Genomic DNA, 18,944 nt, shown 5'->3' on the forward strand with positions numbered 1-18,944 from the left:
AACATTTCTCCAGTTTCTGTGGCCGGCATCTTCAGAGGACAGCACTCTGTGCTCTAAATTGTTTTAATAATCTTTTAAAAGTTCCCAGTGAAGGGGCCAGGCAAATTTCAGGTGGGAGACTGTTCTAAAGTTGTGGAGTGATCACCAAGAAGGTCCGGTTTCTGGCCATCATTTTCAAGGCTTTTCTCAGGGTCAGGACTCTCAACTGCCTGGCCTGAGAAGATCTTAGAGGATGGGCAGATCTATTTGAAAGAAGGAGTTCTGCCAGATATTGAGGTCCTAAACTGTTTAGGGCCTTTCAGGTTAACATTGTCACCTGGAAGCTGGCACGGAAGTGGGCAGGTAACCAGTGCAGGGTGGCCAGGGTGGGGAAAATATGTTGGTTTCTACTTACCCCACTCAACAATCTGGCCGCTGAGTTCTGGACCCATTGGAGTCCCCGTAACAGCCCCAACGGCAGCCCCACGTGGAGAACATTGCAATAGTCTAATCTCAAGACTACCAGTGCATGAACCAGCATGGTGAGGGACCCGGTGTCAAGGTAGGGACACAATCTGACTTATATGGAAGTAGGTGGAATGGACCACAGACACTATCTGAGATTCCATTGTGCTGGGTCCAAGAGTACGCCCAAGCTGCACACCTCATCCTTTGCGGAAGGAGTGCCCCCCTCAAAAGAGAGGAAAGCACCCAGACTGCAAACATTAGAGGGCCCCACCCGCAGAATTTCCATCTTGTCAGGTTCAGCCTCGGTCTATTATCCCTCATCCATCCAGCACAGTTTCCAGTTAGTGCTCAAGGGACAGGACGGCATCCACTGCACAAGGATGGAAGGAGAGATTGAGGTGGGTGTCATTTGCATATTGGTGACATGAAGCTCCAAAGAACCACCCCAGCATAAGGTTAGGGTGTAGTGACATCTGTTTCTGTTACAAGACCACTGCTCCAAAGTGAATGCCAAGAAGAAGAATATAAATATTATTGTTCATTAAGATGATTAATAACAATAATTTATAGCGTGATGCAACTACAGTGCACAAGACCGTTGCGCGTCCTTGGAAACAGGCCCAGAGTTCGTGTAACATTCTGCTTGACATTTTGGCTCACAGGAGACATAAAGCCTGGCTTGAATGGAGACATTTTATAAACAAAGAAGGCCCAGAAGAACCAACAGGGTTGATCATGTTCCTGCATGCCTTTTCACCACAATCCTGCATTTTAAGACTACCTGTGAGATAGACTAAAGGGTCGGGTAAAAATGATATACTGGAGGAGACTCTTGGGAGTCCATTGGACTGCAAAGAGAACAACCGTATCCATTTTGAAAGAAATCAATCCTGAGTGCTCACTGGAAGGACAGATCCTGAAGCTGAGGCTCCAATACTTTGGTCATTTCATGAGAAGAGAAATCTCCCTGGGAAAGACCCTGATGTTGGGAAAGTGTGAAGGCAAGAGAAAAAGGGGACGACAGAGAATGAGATGGTTGGACAGTGTCACTGAAGCTACCAACATGAATTTGACCCAACTCCGGGAGGCAGTGGAAGACAGGAGGGCCTGGCGTGCTCTGGTCCATGGGGTCACGAAGAGTCGGGCACAACTAAACGACAACAAAATTATCTACCTTGTAGTTAAGAGTAGGCCCATTTAAACCAATGGTGCTTACAAAGGAGTTGACTCACCAAATCTCCATTGATTCAAAGGGCCTACTCTAGTGCAATTTACTATGCTAAGTAACAGGCTTTGGGGCAGTATGTGCTAAGGCTCATTTTCCTTGTTTAACCTTTTTACTAGACATTGGAATCTGTGAATACAATCCACTTAAGCACTCTCACTGTCGCTGTCTCACACACAGACAACCTGTCTTTATAATTCTTTCCCCCCCCCCACAACAATTGCTTTGAAATCTGTAACAGAGCATTCTAGGAGGTTGAAATGTTCTGAAACTGACTTGTATGTGTTGCAATTTCTGAAGTCAGATTTGTATTATTTGTTTCTCTATATAGGTATTAATCTGTTTTCTCTGTGTAGAATGTAGACGGGAACTGCAGACCAAAGGAAGGCATAGATCATATCACGAAATATACATTTAAGCCAGCCCCTGGTGTAATAACCTTGTGGAGGTCTGTTCTGGTGTTCCCAGGGTAGATGTGGGGACACAGTTGGTATCTGAGTTTGTTGCTTCAAGTTATATACTACTGCTAAAGCACTCTGTCAGAAGGTTGTTCTTCCTAACATTATGCAAACTTATGCAAACAACACTTTGCCCCCCGGTGAGCTAAATACTCATTTTACTGATTTCAGGAAGATTGAAGACTGAGTAAACCTTGAGCTGGCTACCTGAATCTGTCAGGATCAAACTCAGGTCATGAGCAGACGTTTGACTGCAGTACTTCAGTTTCACCACTGTGCCATATGAGGTGCTTTCATACTTGTTTATGATGGGGCGTTTGTTTCTAAGTGATTACAGGCCAGCTGCCAGAACCTGAGATAGGGAAATATTGTTGTTCAGAATGACCTATGGATCACTGTGTATTTACATGGTGTCATTTGGGAGCTGTAGATGACTACCAGTGGTGTTAATTTTTCTCTTTTGCATGTGCCTTATAGTAGGGCCTTTCCGGATACTAATTTTGCTCTGTCCATTTGTTTTTCCATCTCACTGAGTGTGTACTGTAATTTTAAAAAAATGCTTGCTGTAAATCCATGAGCTTTGGGTCTCTGTTTTGTCTACAGCTGAGCTCTCCAGTTATAATCCTGTCTTCTCAGATAGATGCAGCATTGATGGCTCTCTTTTGCATCATCTAGTGTAACTGTATTGCATATACGTATCTTTAGCAATCTGTTGTCTTTATGGTATGGAACTCTTGCCTACTTGCTTCCATGTGCAATACATAATTGTGCAATGTTCTGCAGCATCTGCAAAGCAGGGGTGGAGTTGGGAGAACATGGAGCTTTAGAGTAATTGGCCAACGCTCAGCAAATATAGGCTTTATTTTTTTTTCCTTTGCCAAAGGTCTTGTGTACAGGGTTATTCAAATGCATGACGATAGTGCCTAATATTTTTGTGTTGCTTTTTAATGTCCCAGACAACTTCACAGCCAGCCGGTGTTATTTGGGGGAAGTTTCAATTTTTTACTTTTTAAAACTAAGCTACTGTTCTAAGGCCTAGCGATGTTGCAAGTTGCCAATGTAGTAATTTTTAAAAGTTACTTCTCCTTCAAACATTAGCATTTTAGAAGCTGCTACACTATAGCACAAAACACACTTGAGCAGTAAGGCTATATAGCCACCATAGCAATAAACACAGAACAGTTATACCACAAAACACTGATGTTAGGTTGTTATCCAAGGGGAACAGGGTTGCCAGTTCAATGGCATCCAATTTCTTGAAATGTCAGTACTAAAACCTGAGGCTGGAGAAAGGGTCCTTTTTATTCACTAAGACTGGGTAGGTAAGGGTTGGAAGAACTGCCTCTGGAGAAGCTGATTATGGAAATGGGTACAAGGGCAAAATGGGCATAGGAGGCAAGTGGATACAAGAAGAATCTGGGTAAAATCTAACCCAACAGATAACCCAGTGCTAGGGAAAGAAAAGCAAATTTGGTGCCTAGGCAAGTGACAAAATATAACTAGCCGGTGCAGGCATTGCTGCCATTCTTGCTAGGGTGTGCATCTTGTAAGGCCTTACCTATAGCAACCATCACAATTGGGAGAATTTCTCCTGATCTTATACCACTCAACACCAGCCCACATGGAGTTTTTCCTCCATGCCCTGCTCTGCTGTTGCTGCCAGGACTTGTGCAACAAGAACGGTCATGACACTGACACTTTAGTCCTTATCTCACTCTGAATTGTAAGTTGGCCCGTGTGTGTGTGTGTGCATGCGTGTGTGCATGCATGCATGCATGCGTGGATGCGTGCTACCACAGTCTCTCTTCCCAGTTCCCTTTGCTTGTTCCTTACAGAGCCAATGTTACAGGAGTACTACACTAAGCCAGTGAGCCCTGGTGTGAGGTAAGTGGGCATTAAATTACACCACCCACAATATTTTTTCTCTTTCAACACCACTTTCTCGTCATGCCTGAAAATGAATGGAGGACTTTCCTAGGACTCTTTAGATGACTCTCTGAGACCTGGTAACAAGGAAAACAGGTAAGTGAAGGGCAGAGACAATAAGGAAAACAATATGCTGAAGCCCCTAACAGCTTGTAGTGATTATTTTGAAGAGACTGGGTCTAGGAAGCTGGATTAGGACAAATGGCAGCTCAGTTGTACAATAAGTAGTGTACAGTGCGTATCTCAGATGCATTTCAAATTCAATGCCAGGCAACTTCAATTTGCTTATTTTTTATTTTGTATCCAACCTTCCTCAGCGGATTCCATGTGATGTACAGGTCTGTTCCATTCCCTACTTTGTCAACACAAGAGCCCTATGAGGTAGGGAGTGTGACTGAGCCAAGGTCACACAATGAGTTTCATGACCCTAAGGCTAATATAATATAATATCTTAGAACTGCAAAGCTGGAAGGGACCCTATAGATCAAGTCCAGCTTGTTTCAAGGAGGCACCGTGGGGAACTGAACTCCCAACCCCTGGCTCCATAGCCGGAGACCTAAACTACGGAGCTATCCTGCAATTGTCATATTGTTGTTCTCCAACTCCAGATAGCATATCTTGCATATTATGCAAATTAATTAACCATTAATTAACAAATTGTACCAATTTGTATGCTATACAAATTAAGCACATTGATTGTTGTCCTGTTTTTCTACCAAAATATTTTAGCATTGGCCTCAATTGTATGGTGAGTACTGATCTAAGAGAGCCAATATAACACAGGTATGTATAGCACAAGTAGCACAAGCTTTGGAACAAGAAGACCCAAGTTACAAACCCTGCTCAGCCACCAAGCTTACTTGGCCTCCCTAACTATCTCACTTACTTATTAGGATCAGTAGAAGTCAGTTACAACTTGATGGCACAGAACACACACACACCATTGACAAGGCTAATAATGCTTTCTTGTATGTTCAAAAACATGTTGGGCAAGGTAATGGATATTAAAATTAATGACAAGTAACTCCAAGTCGGAGAAAGAATTTAGAGTCATTTTAATAGAAAAACAATACGGGTCACCAGAGTACAGTTCACTCTCATGCTTCTCACGAGAGTGACAACAGATGAACCGGCTAACCTTCCATGTACTTGTTCAGCACAAATATCCCATAAGGCAAATGGGTCTGCATGTCTGCCTCAACATTTTGGAGTGAGGTACTTCCTCCAACAAGCTGTTACTCATAGAACTTGAAGAATTCTGCTCGTCTTCCCTTTGTCTTTTTTAAAACCTAAATTACACTGAAAAACCCTTCAAGACGATGCCTTGCTTTCAGAGGACAGTCTCGTGGCAGGCATTTAAACACAGGACTATGCTCTGACCATCGCTTACTGATGTGAGTTTCTTTCTCACCCTTTTGCTCCTTTTAAACAACTACTGCTTATGTCCCCGTCGGGCCTCTTCAGCAGGTGCGTCTCGTGCTCCTGTAAACTTCCTTTCTCCGATGGCCACAATCACCATCTTTTTTGTTTAGGGGAGGGACATAAGCCACAGTCTTGCAAGGAATGTAAAAAATTTACAAAACCGGCTCTAAAAGCTCATCAACAAAGGTTAAAATTATTCCTTTAGGATAAGACTTTATCATCTTCTAAACTGGACACTATGGAGTCTGCCACAACACCAGCTTCTACAACCTGTCCTGACGCCGTGACTCCAACTCCTCAGGCTTTACCATCCTCGAGACTGAAAAGGCGCCAAAAAAGTCTTTGGGGATGACATTGAGAAAGTCTTCCACCTTGACATCGACCCCGGTGTCCAAAGCTTTGTCAGTTGAGGCGCATGAGAAGAAAGCGGATAAGAATGAAAAAGACAAGCATTTGTCCAAGACTGATAGACCCCGAGACATCCCACTGGTCTCAGCATCTCTATCGTCTCCGATCCTAGAGGACTCTTCTCAAGACTGACAATCTCTTTTGGAGGGAGTTCTGTCAACCCCTCCCAGACAGGCTCAGGCTTCAGCCCCTATGCCCTGCCGATCACTGAGCCCGGGCTGTCTAGATGATGATATCAGGTCTAGTCAAGCCTCTGCCCATTCAAGCCCTGCTTTTGCCGGGCGGGCGACAATCGTGCACCTCTCCAGTTCTCAGTCTTTGGTACAGACTTCTCCACACTGTAAGAAGACATCAAAAAGAAAACATATTTCTCCGGATTGACATCAATCCTCTAGACAGAAGGTGGTTCTACTGTCCTGTTCATCTTGGCGTCGAGACAGATCTACTCACGATGACCCCATATACAGGTATGTCATAGTCGATTGGAAGCGAGACTGTCATCGATGTCGAGGGGAGGAAGTCAAGATCGAGAATTATTCCGATCTTGAGGAACGTCATTATCGTAAAAGGCTGTGTTATGTTTATGCCTTGTCCTCATCTTCTTTCTCTCCATCTCCACCTCAACATAGACATAGAGTATATTATGAGACATATTATACAGTGCCCAAGCCATCAAAACATCAGGGGGAAAAATAAAGAAACCCAATGCCTGGTGGTTTCGCAGTCAAAGGATGACTGACTCGCCCTAACGGTTCCGCAAAATCGCTCGAACTCGACGGTTGTGCAGCAGTCATCTAAAAACTCATTGCGCAAGCATGTACATAAAAGGCAACATGCTCCACCTTCGCCATCTCCTTCTTTGCAAGACAACTTTTTTGTTATGTTGGAGTCTGACACAGAACAGAAGAATTTCTCAGAGACTTCTAACAATTCCCCTATTTGGCTGAACTCCTGAGTCGGACACTGCAGATCTTCACCTATCTTCTCCCTCTGAAGATTTTTCCTCTTATGCTCAAATGGTGTCAAGAATGGCCAAGTCCTTGCAGCTGAACATCAAACAGCCGCTGCCTAAGCAGGACTTGATGTTCGATGACATCAATCAGGAAAGGTCTCCTCCTCTCAGCCTAGCCTTTATTCCTGCTTTGATGGACTACATCAAAGAGTCCTGGTACAGTACCTACAGCATCCATGCAGGTTACTCATAGAATAGAAAATCACTACCGTACTCACGACTTAATGACTAAACAACAACAACAACAACAACAAGAGCAGTGGTTCCCAAATTTGGGCCCCCAGATGTTCTTGGACTACAACCCCCAGAAATACTGGTCAGCATAGAAGTCTCATCTGAAATTACCTTAAGTGACTAATTTATTATATCTGATGTAGCAACAGATGTTGATTAGCAAAACAAGAGTGAAAAAGGGAAAATAAAAGCCTTCCTTTTATTTTGCAGTATTCATGATACAGTGCTGTAACAAATGTAGGTTGTGATTATACAATATAATATTCATATTGACAAGGGTTGCCAGCTCAGCAACATCCCATTCCATGAGATTTCAGGGTGAAAATATGGAACCAAGGATGGATCTGTGTGAATTCTCAGCAGCAGAGGAGGGAAGGGATGCAAAAACTACTTCTTATGAAAACAGACATGCAGAAAATCTGGGTAGATGGGCCCAATATTCAGGTAGGAAACTAGCCAGGTACAGTACTATGAAACTCCAGAGCTTGGGGGGGTATTTTGGGGTAGCTGGCAAAATGTGCCCAAGGTCAGCAGTAGTTGCCATCATCACCATTCCTGCTTACAGCTCACATCCTTCAAGATGTTATCTATATAGCACACATTATATTTGGAAGCTTTCCAGGCAGACCTTATATTGCTGTTGGGGCTTGTGGAAGGCTCACTTTCAGCCCATGGGCAACCTTTCTTCCCCAGGTCCTGTGCCACTGCTGTGGGGGCTTGTGCAACAAGAAGGCTCGCTACCTCTCCTCCTCTAAATGTCACTAAATGCATGTATTCACAAGTTGTCTTTCAGCCCCCCTTCCCTTGCGTCTGGCTTTTTTTGTGTCCCAACACTGTAGAAGTGCTACACACCTACAAATACATTTATACCAATCCCATGAGCCCAGGTACCAGCTGAGGATGGATAGAAATGAGTGCCCAGCTTTATAGTACTTACAAATTCAAGAATCAGACCTGCCAAAGCTGCCCTGAAGTTTGTCTTCTTGTCTGGAGACTGAAGGCAGCATAGCAATTCCCCAAGACTGCCAGCATGCCAATATCTGCCTGTTTGTGGATACCTTCTGCTTGATTTTTGCAGTACATACACACCCCTGTGTTTTTTCTGCAAATCAAATAGTAGTATATAACCTGAGGGGTATTATTGCATCTTCAGGTGGGGTGTGCCATTGATAAAAAAAAACTTGACTCCCCATAGACTCCCCCAAATGCTCTATTGTTTATCTGTTTCAAGGGGATTTATCTGTGAATTTAGTACCATACAGTGAATTCTGTAATTATTTTTAAAAATTAAACGTTATTTTGTAAACAGCATTCTTGTATGGTGAGATTGCTGATCAATCCACCTGGCAGGTTTGTTTTGAGGAGGAGGAGAGGAGCAGAACTCTGTATGATGCCTTGAACTTACTGAAAATAAGGGAGGAAATGAACATTTAAAAAAAGGGTGGGGGAAAAGCTACCCAGACCCTTTTAGTAAAGAGGACAAGAGAGAAGCTTCCAGTCATACAGTAAATTGCTTTTCAACTCTCAAATTGTGCATCGCATTTAACTGGTCGGACCGCTGAAGACCTGAATCCTTCGCACGCGTGCTTCCGTAAGACGTACCCGGTCTGGCTTCTACAGTTAACGCCTGAAACCCTAACCGTTACCTAATGAAAACTCAGCCTAGTGCTTCGGAAAGCGCACGACGAATTGTCCGGCGGAAGGGCAACCCGAAATCCAGACAGTACAGTATCTCTCGGAGGGTAGGGATGCCCACGCGGCAGGAGGCGGGGCGGGGCGACTCGAGTCCCCGCCCTCCTGTCACGCGAAGCCCCCCCCGCCTCGTGGTCCGAGCGGCTCCGCCCATTGCCGGCGCGGCTGCCCCTGCCTGTCTAACTCCCGCTGACCCGAAGAAGCGAGGGGAGAGGGTGAGTGAATGGGCGAGAGGGCGGCGGAGGCCCCGGCGGGAAGAGGAGGAGGAGGCGCCTTTTCTCCCGCTGGGAGCCTGAGGCGCCGACGACGAGGAGGGCCGAGCGCCTTTCCCCCCAGCCTCTCCCTTTTTTTTGGGTCCCCTGGCGAGAGGGGACCGTCAGGTGCCTGGCGAGCTCTTCAGGGCGTCTGGAGAAAGTTGGCGCCGGGCGTGGTGGTGGAGAGGGAGGCGGGAAGCGGGAGGCTGAGGAAGGAAGGAAGGAAGGAAGGAAGGAGGGAGGGAAGCCGTGGGGCCGGCGGCAACGCGGAACGGCGGCTTGTGCTGCAAGCCCCCGTCTTTCCTCCTGGATTTCCTGGAGGCCTCCCCTTTCCGCTCCCTCGTTGGCGTCTCCCTCCTCGCTCCTCCTTCGGCTGAGGGGGTTTGCAATGCGCGGGTCTCTTGCCGCCGCCGTTGCCCTTCTTCTTCTTCTCCTCCTCCCTCTCCGCCCCACTCCTTGCTTTTCCTCAGCCCAGCCCGGCTCGGCTCTGCAGCCCTGGGTGGGGCTTCTCGCCCCCCGAGGGCAACAGTCTTGAGCCTTGGAAGAGAACACGAACGAGTTGGCCCCTGCGTGGCGTTTTCTGGGCTAGCGGGCCGAGCCCTTCCTTGCGCCAGGCATGGGTTTTACGTGTGCGGAGAGTCACGGGTGGGGTGGAGGGAAGGAGTTTGCGAAAGCAGCCGATCCTACATAGGTGTCAATTCCAAAACGAGTTGAAGGGAACTTAAGGGTAGGTAGGTGTGGGTGTGCTGCCTGCCCATTGCCGAAGGGTTTAAGATTTGCACACTCAACTCCAGATTTGGGATTTTCAGTGAGCTTTAATGACCTGGCAGATACTGAAGTCAAACGTGCACTGGTGGGTATCAGCGATGCCTCCGTTATGAAGCACTTCGCTCTTGCACCTCCAGACGTGTGAATTGTCAGTGCAATTCAAACGCCTGTTCAAAAATGTTTTAGTCACAGATGCATGCTTTTCAGGAAGCAGGTTTGTCTGTGGTTCCTAGAGGAGGTTGCACTTTATGGAAAAATCTAGATTTGCTGCTGAAATGTGAGAGGGCCCTTGCAACATTTTTTTTCTTGCACATAAAACACAATTGTGCACTTAAAAGCAGATTTGGGGGGAGAGAAAACAAACCTGCATGTGATATACACTGAGCACACCAATATTTTTTCTTCCCAGACAATGTATGCATATTGAGAACCTATGCCCATTTATAAGTTGTCAGTATGAGGGTGCTTATGGTGGGAAGGGAAGAGCATTTAGGTAGAGTTGAAAGGACTAAGAAGTTTCCCAGCTGTACAAAACTGGGCATATGATAGTAAGATGTATCAAGTTGTTTTCCTTTCATGTCAGGCACTGTTTCCTGCATAGGGTAGGGATGAGGAATTTTTTGACCCTCAGCATCTCCCATCAGCCCTAGCCAGTGATGAGAGATGAAAATTGCATTGAACAAATTATACAAGGCCACATATTTTCCATCACTGGTGCAGAGGAAATACTGTAGTCCATTGTGCTTTTACTTTGGGGATAAAAAAGTTGGATTATCCTTGGCACAGCACTGCATTAAATCATTAGAAAATACTGGTTTTTCTGTACTTCAAGTGATATATGATGCAATAATAAAGTTCCAGGATAGCTATATTCATTGGTTACAACAGGAAGAAAAGACATTATGTGGTAGATTGTAGTCCATCAAAGCTTATATTAAATTAAATTCTTATTTTTTAAAGTGCTACAAAGCTTTTTGTTATAGTCAGTGTTGTCTTAAAATAGAGTTTAGATTTTTCTATGTCTGAAATATAAAGATGAAGCAGTATTTTATTTTTGTTTGGCAGAGGAAATGCTGGGGATGAGATCTTCCTGGAAACTTGTTTTCTAATTGAAATTGCACAGGCTAATGAGTAAAAAAAGTTTTCTATATATGATCAGGGGTACTGTTAATTATTCATTAGTTTGAGTGTTAGGGTCTGATATCTTTAGTTCAAATCAAGCCCTTCTTTGAGGCTTTCCTAAGTATATATTTTCAATATTTAATAGCTCATTGTTCTCTTTTTTCAAACTTTTCATGATTTATGTTAATACAAATGTCTGTCTGTGCTGTAGCTCCAAGAAGATGAACCCTAGACACCTTTAATTTAGCATGCGTAAGCTTAATTTTATTTATTTTTTTGTGGTCTGTAATACCATCTTCAGTCACTAGGTAGCAGTTTCCTAATTTGGTGAAGAGAGACTGCAATCAATTCTGTCATGTTCATTTTTTCAGAAAGCCTTAGGTGGATGCACATGGACCACAGGCAGAACAGGAAAACAATATGTTGGCAGTGACTGTTGCTTCCTTCTACAATGCCTCTGAATTTGTAAACAAGTAGAAGGGGAAAGGTGTTGCTGTCTGGCAGTGGGAGGCAAGTGAACAGCAGAAAATTATGGATGAGTATCTGAGCAAAGGAAGAGGAAGATCAGAGAAAAGTATAAGAGAGAAAAGAAACGGAAGGATGGAGAGAGAGAGATCAGCTAGGTGGCTGGTGTGAGATGAGAGGGGGGACAAAAAGCAACTCATTTGGTGAGGTGGGAAACAGGAAGAAAGTTTCATGGAAAGGAAGAAATAAGGGATAACTGGGTGAGTAAAGGGAAAAGTAATTTTGGTCAATTGGAAAAATGGCAGGACTTTTAAAAATTTACTTTAAGGATTTTTTAGTGGAAGCTGAACAGGATTTTTGGAGTTAGGTTTCAGAGAAACACCTGCTGTTGGATTGAATCCAGATTTAGCCTTACGTAAAGTCGATAAATAAATGAGGCTTGTTCAAAAGGACTAGCAAGTGTCATTGATTTCAGAAGGTCTTGTCATTATTTGCAGTGACAGAATATGCACTCTGCAGAAAGATATTACGTTTAGTTCCCGACATCTTCAGTCAGAAGCTCTAGGGTAGGGGTGTTGTGAAAGAGCCAACCAAATGAACCCTTGGAGAGCACTGCTGGTCAGGAAAGAGTCAAACAGTGTTGAGCTGGGTAGACCAGCAGTTTAATTTAATATAAAATATTTCCATATCTTTATTAAAATTAATTTAACATGAACATTTGTGTGAATTATCAAAGGAAAAAAAAAGGGAAATTGAAGATCACTACCTTTTGGAAGTTCTGGGCTAGTGTCTTGAACTATTGAGTGAAATATTGCAATTAGGTACTTTTCTATAATGTGTCCAAGCACTGACATGGTTGTCATTATTATACCTCACACTAAAAAGACCTTTTTGTCATGGATTCTGTCAGTTGAAGCTGTTGCTTCAAAGCTGTTTCTCATTCTTATGAATGGTTCTGCAAGGACCGCGAGGATCATGGTAACTTGTCAAGAGTTAGATTTTATTTGCTTCTATATCCATCAAAGGCATTTCAGAAATCAAGAAGTGATATGATATATTAAAAATAAAATAAAAATAAAGAGTAAAAAAGACAAAAACATTGTGGCACTTTAAAGACTTTTATATTTTTTAATGTGAGCTTTTGTGAACAAGTCCACTTCATCAGACATAAGAGAAGGAGACATAACATGGCAAAAGCATGGTATGAAATAGTTGATCATAAATGTTTCATATCATTATTTGCTTTGGGAACTATTAGTTCATTTCTAAATCATATCAAAAGTCATTCACAGTATAAAAATATGATGCCTTCAATACAATATTAAAAGTGTGTGGATTACTGGTCTAGTCAATAGAAAACTTGCATATTTACCATTTTTTCCTACCATAAGACACACTTTTTCCCCACAAAACAGGGGGGTGGAAAGTCTGTGCGTCTTATGGAGTGAAGAAAACAGATTATATTTTCCTGTTTTCTTCTCCTAAAAAATTGGTGCGTCTTATGGAAAGGTGCGTCTTATGGAGCGAAAAATACAGTAGGTTTAGGATTTTTACAGACACTGGCATACAGTAGTTAAAATTTAAAATGCAATGTTGGTTTCCTGAGTAATTTGTAGTGCAGTTTTGTAGAATTAATTTATTAAATTTTTATACTGCCCATCTAGTGAAGCCCACTATAGAAGTCTTCTCAAAAGTGTGCCTGACTGAATTTAATGGAATTACCTCTGGGTGTGTGTATATAGAAGGGACGTGGTGGCATAAACCTACTGCTTTAGTCCTCATTTAATTTTTGCTTGCTTGTCTCCAAGCTTATGTATTTTTTTACACCATCAGTATTGCTGCATCATGAGAGAAACTGACCATAATCATCCACATTGATGATCAGGGGGAAAAGAACTATAGGGAGAAGCAGTTTTTTCTTGATGAACAAATTTATTAAAACTTCCCCTGAATTTCTTTCTTTCTTTCTTTCTTTCTTTCTTTCTTTCTTTCTTTCTTTCTTTCTTTCTTTCTTTCTTTCTTTCTTTCTTTCTTTCTTTCTTTCTTTCTTTCTTGATTGATTGATTGATTGATTGATTGATTGATTGATTGATTGATTTATTTATTTATTTATTTATTTATTTATTTATTTATTTATTTATTTATTTATTTATTTATTTATATGCCACATTTCTCCAAACAAGGGACCCAAAGCGGCTCACAACATTAAAATTCACACAATTTAAAAACACAGTATGTTAAATATTAAAAGATAAATTAAACAATATATGATTTAAAATACAATTAAAAGATTAAAACATGAAAACATAAAAGATTAAAATTTCTGCTGAAATGGGATTCAGAGATTCAATTATAATTGTTAAAAGCCTGCCTGAAGAGATGGGTCTTTAGCTTTTTTCGGAAGGATGACAGAGAAGGGGCCATCCTGATCTCCCGAGGGAGAGCGTTCCATAGCCTGGGAGCTGCCACAGAGAAGGCCCTCTCCCGTGTCCCCATCAGCTGTGCTTGTGCTGGCAATGGGACCTAGAGGAGGGTCTTCTCTACTGAACCTAATCACCGAAAAGGTGCATATAGAGAGATATGGTCTTTCAGGTATCCTGGACCTAAGCTGTATAGGGCTTTATAGGTAATGACTAACACTTTGAATTGAGCCGAAGAACGTACTGGTAGCCAGTGCAGTTATTGTAACAGGTGCATTATATGCTCCCTGTAGCTGGCCCTAGTCAGTAGCTTGGCTACTTTTGCATATATGTTTACAGCCTAATTCAGAACGAGTACAGTGGTGCCTCGCATAGCGAGGTTAATCCGTTCCGGATTAACCTTCGCTATGGCGAAACATCGCTGAGTGGGACGGGAAAGCCCATTGGAACGCATTAAACATCGTTTAATGCATTCCAAATGGGCAAAAACTCACCGTTCAGCGATGCATCCCGGTCCGGCAGCCATTTTTGCGTCCTCGGTAAGCGAGGGCAGGGCGCGAAAACGCTGTGCGCGGCCATTTTGGGGCTTCCGGCGGCCATTTTGAAACCGCCGAACAGCTGATCTTCGCAAAGCGATTTCCGGCCACAGGGGCCATCATTAAGCGATCGCATTAGCGATCCAAAAAAGCGGATCGCTATGCGATTTCATCGTTATACGGTGCGCTCGTTAAGCGAGGCACCACTGTATTCACCAAATGTTATTGCTATTTGTACTGCAACATTAGTGCATGCCACTTTATATATACATGTTAGAAAAGGCAGCATACTAATTTAATTTAGATATCTGTCACCATTATACATATTAGCTAAGGGAGGGCATGCAAGTGATTCATGTATGACCTGGCCATAAATGCTGACAGTGGAAAGTGCCAGCTAAAGCATTAGCACATAATTCAAACTTGAATTATGAAACATTGAAGATATTTGTTGGGCTGCATATGTGTGTACTTTAAAGATTAAGGTAAACATAGTAATTTTCTAACATCATAATCCTACAGATGCAGTTTTATATTACAATCTCCTGTCCATTTATCTGGCTGTAAGACCCTGTTGAACAGTGGCAATTACTTATCAATAAGTATGTTTAGAATTGTGCTGTGTACAATCCTGTGTGATATGGGAAATGGAAACTTCATTGTTTGGCTCGGATTTAGCCTACAGCTATGGTCCGTTTGGCTCATAGGCCTTGGGCAGGCTCTTTCCTTGAAGCCTAGACATCAGAAGGGGTGTGAGAGCAGTTAAGTCACATGTTAATGTGTGACTTAGTCACTGCCACTCTTTTCCTGCCAGTTATAGCTCTGATATAAAGAATAGAAAGTTTGGAGGAGCTGCTTTTCCTAGGACACCTCAGTCCTTTTGCTTTCTGTATACACTGGCCTCACTAGAATGAAGAATACAGTGGTGCCTCGCATTGCGACGTTAATTTGTTCTGCAAAAATTGCTGTTGAACGAAAACGTCGCTATGCGATATTAAAAAGCCCATAGAAACGCATTAAAACCTGATTAATGCGTTCCTAGGGGCTTAAAACTCACCGGTCAGCAAAGATCCTCCATAGCGCGGCCATTTTCGGTGTCTTTTAAGCGAGGAATCCGTCCCAGAAAACAGTGGGCAGCCATTTTGTTTACCTGGTGGCCATTTTGAAACCGCCAGTCAACTGTGCAAAAACGGTCGCTTTGCGATGATCGGTTCCCGAAGCAGGGAACTGATCATCGCAAAGCAAAATCCCCCCATAGGGAACATCGCAAAGCGATCACAAAAAGTTCGCCGCAAAGCGATTTCGTCGCTAAATGGAGCGCTTGCTAAGCGAGGCACCACTGTAATGGGCAAAGCTGCAGCACATTTTGCATAGTGCCTCTAGGCACTAGCGGAATATCTGTATTTGCAGAAAGAAGCACTACAATAGGAAGACAAAATAGATTGAGGCAGGTGATGTTACAGCCTGGAGGGAAGAGGCCATAACATGACAACATTATAATCTTAGGATGATATAATAATAATCTTAGAACTGCAGAGCTGGAAAGAACCCTCTGGATAATTGAGTCCGGTCTCTGTCAAGTGTGGAATCAGACTCCCAACCTCCAACTTCTCAGCCAGATGCCTAAACCACTGAGCTATCCAGCATTCATTGGCACAGTTGTTGGTACTGTTTGGATTGAAAGATCTTGTTCGCACATGTTTCTACTTAGAACGATCCATTGTTGATTTTCCATCTGGGCCATACGTCCACCACATTAACAGTTAATTGGCAGAAACAACTTTCTCCAAAGTACCATCCAGAAAATGCAGCAAACAACACAGTCCCAGCCATCATGCCATCTTCACCTATAGACTGGGTGCTCAAAACTGCCACCAGGGCATTGGTGGATAAACTAATATGGGCTTTTCACTATGAAACTATGCTGCAAAGCTATATTACTTTGATGGCACAAGACCTAACAGTACTTTGCCAATGCAATGAATAATGTGAAAGCAGACACGCCTACAAGAAATTATTTATCTGCAAAGTAATCAATGGAAATTTGTTAGTAATGCCCTGAAATATAAAATAATGTCTACCATGTTAGGCAGATACATTGCTGTAATGCTGTGCCTCTGAATTTTTAAGAAAAAAATATTCATCATAAATGGCCGAAACAAAAATAGGCAGGGAAAGGGCAGGAAGGGGAGTGTCAGTAATTGAAGGGGTGGGAAGGGGAGTGCCATAGTACTTGAAACAGGGACAGATTGGATTGATATAAATGAAGAAGACGGCCCACAGCACAATCTCTGGTGTGGATGGAAGGACAGCTAGCTTGAGAGTTAAAATCGATTGCATTGAAGAAAGTACTGTTTAAGTACAGGCTGGATTGCACCAAATTTCACTGTGTGGGTAGGGGTGGCAATCAACCCCTCTGCATCAATCCAATTCCCCAGCCTAAAATATAGAGTAACCCTTTGCTCTGGGGATTTGCTTCTTATAAGATATGCTTGGTTGAAGCTACCCTTTTTACCTTCTGTAAATGAAAGCTAGTCAGCAGGTCATATTGTTAGCTAGATAGCAAGTAGAGAAACTATTGTGCATGTTCACTTGATTTGCTCAAACCTCATTGTGTATTAGAAAAAAAGGACTAGCATAGACTTTTTTAACAATGCAGTTTCTACATGCTGAACTTTATATAGAATGCCGTTGAATTTTATAGACTGGCAGAAAGTATGTAGAAATACTGGAAAACACTCTTCAGAGGTTGAAGGTGAACATTTCTTTTCTGTGCACACCAACAGTAACATATGTACGAAACAGGATATTGCTGAATGTTTTTCTCTTTTGCCATTTTACTTTTTCAGTTGTTTAGTTGTCCAGAAGATGAAGATAAGTTGGTCTGCATATGACACATTTGAAGCAAATTTCAGACCTTTGGTGGTAGTTGAGCTTTCAGAAGACACCAAAGATGAAACCAAGGAATGGCTAACAAAAAAGATTGTGGAGAAGAAGAAAAATGGAGGTAGATGCTCTGAATTTTACAAAATTCTCTGGTTTTTAAAGGTTTTTATCATTTCCATATAAGTATTGATATATAAAAAACTAATTTGCTAGGCAGTAAAACAGCACAAAATTAGTTCATTTTCTGGCAATGGCAAAATTGTGTTTTAAAAGATAAATGTGAAGAGCAGCACTAGAAACAAAGTACTGTATATTTTGAAAAAACAAGCTACCAGCCTCTAACTAGTGGTAACCGCATGTATGTGGCAGAAAAGGAAGAAAAACAGTTTTCAATGGACCTATGGAGTAAATACAATCTGAGTTTTGACATTTGTTTAAATTGCATGCTTTTTTCTTTAAGGAATCAGTGAGGATAAATACTGTTTGTTGGGTTGTCTGCCTGCTCTGCTTTGCCTCCTTTAGCTCTCCTAGATAAACAACAAATCATTAAAAATAAAAACCAGAAGTAAATGTTCGGTTGTTTCCCTCAGTTTTGAGCTCTGCGACATCCTATCCTGGGGAAGTATGAAAGGACTGCAGATTTTGTTTTGTTACCAAGTTTGGTATCGCAAACGAGGCAACTACGGCGTTCCATATTTTGTTACATAATGTGAAAGAAAATAGAAGGTTCTTCTTCATGGCCTCTGTGAATGTACACAAAAGGGTTGTTCCTCACCTGTGCTGGACATCTTGGAGGTTTCTAGAGCTTAAAAACACATGATTAGTAGGACATTCCCTCGTGGAGCACATGCTCCACCCACCCAAGGTCCTCTCAGTTCAACTTTAGCTGCCGTGTAGGTTAGACCTATATCGGACCGCTAGAGCAACTTTTTTCAAATCGGTACTCTGTACCTCACCCTTTTTTCTCATCAGGAGCCACCTCATTACCATTATGAACTCCCTCGATACCACTACCAAGCTTGGTATTGCAAACGAGGCAACTGAGGTGTTCCATATTACCCATCCTATGACACACATATCCAAGAGGACATGCCTGAACAGGTCTCCTACGACAAGCCTAAGAGGGTACGCTATACAATACCGTACCAAGCACGACATTCTCCTTTGGCATTCCCGTCTCCACCTCGACACGAACATTATAAACCTTCTTCACACGCTCCGCCTTCTGAACAAATCGCTTCCTCAAAACCATCTTATAAATGTCATGACACCTTACCAGAACATTCAACATTGAAACGACCTGAACATTCAACATGGAAATGATCTTGATATGAGCCTATACTACCATCGGTATCGCAACATCATCAACCCTCAGTTTAAGCCACCACTACTTACAAAGGGCCAGCACCTCCTCCCTCTGATCCCGGCAGATCGCAACCAATCAGACCTAACCAACCTGCCTCTCCCTCCACTTCATCTTCAACAGATCAATATTCTCCACTCCAGTATCTCTCAGGAATCTCCATCAAACATACCTACCCTGGATCGGATGTGGCTGACAACCACCCTCCTTCATCAGAGGATTTCACCTCCTATTCCCAACTCGTTATGAGGATGGCCAAATTCCTGGAACTCGACATCGAAGAACCGCCACCACCCAAGCAAGATT

The 18,944-nt window shown here is 42.7% G+C and overlaps 1 protein-coding gene across 9 annotated transcripts in view; it reads left to right on the plus strand.

Moving 5' to 3' along the window:
* The first annotated feature begins 8,915 nt into the window (after window positions 1-8,915).
* The window catches only part of ANO10 (anoctamin 10), a 168,160-nt gene continuing 158,131 nt past the window's right edge, over window positions 8,916-18,944 (plus strand). For 3 of the 9 annotated variants that reach the window (XM_078377331.1, XM_020799473.3, XM_078377333.1), the window contains exons 1-2: window positions 8,916-9,039; window positions 17,239-17,396. In XM_078377331.1, coding sequence (XP_078233457.1) covers window positions 17,258-17,396 — 139 coding nt within the window. In that variant the 5' untranslated portion in view covers window positions 8,916-9,039; window positions 17,239-17,257. The other 6 variants (XM_078377330.1, XM_078377332.1, XM_073003459.2 and 3 more) reach the window with 4 other exon arrangements.

The sequence above is a fragment of the Pogona vitticeps genome, chromosome 6 (genome assembly GCF_051106095.1).
Source record: "Pogona vitticeps strain Pit_001003342236 chromosome 6, PviZW2.1, whole genome shotgun sequence".
Classification (NCBI taxonomy): Eukaryota; Metazoa; Chordata; class Lepidosauria; order Squamata; family Agamidae; genus Pogona; species Pogona vitticeps.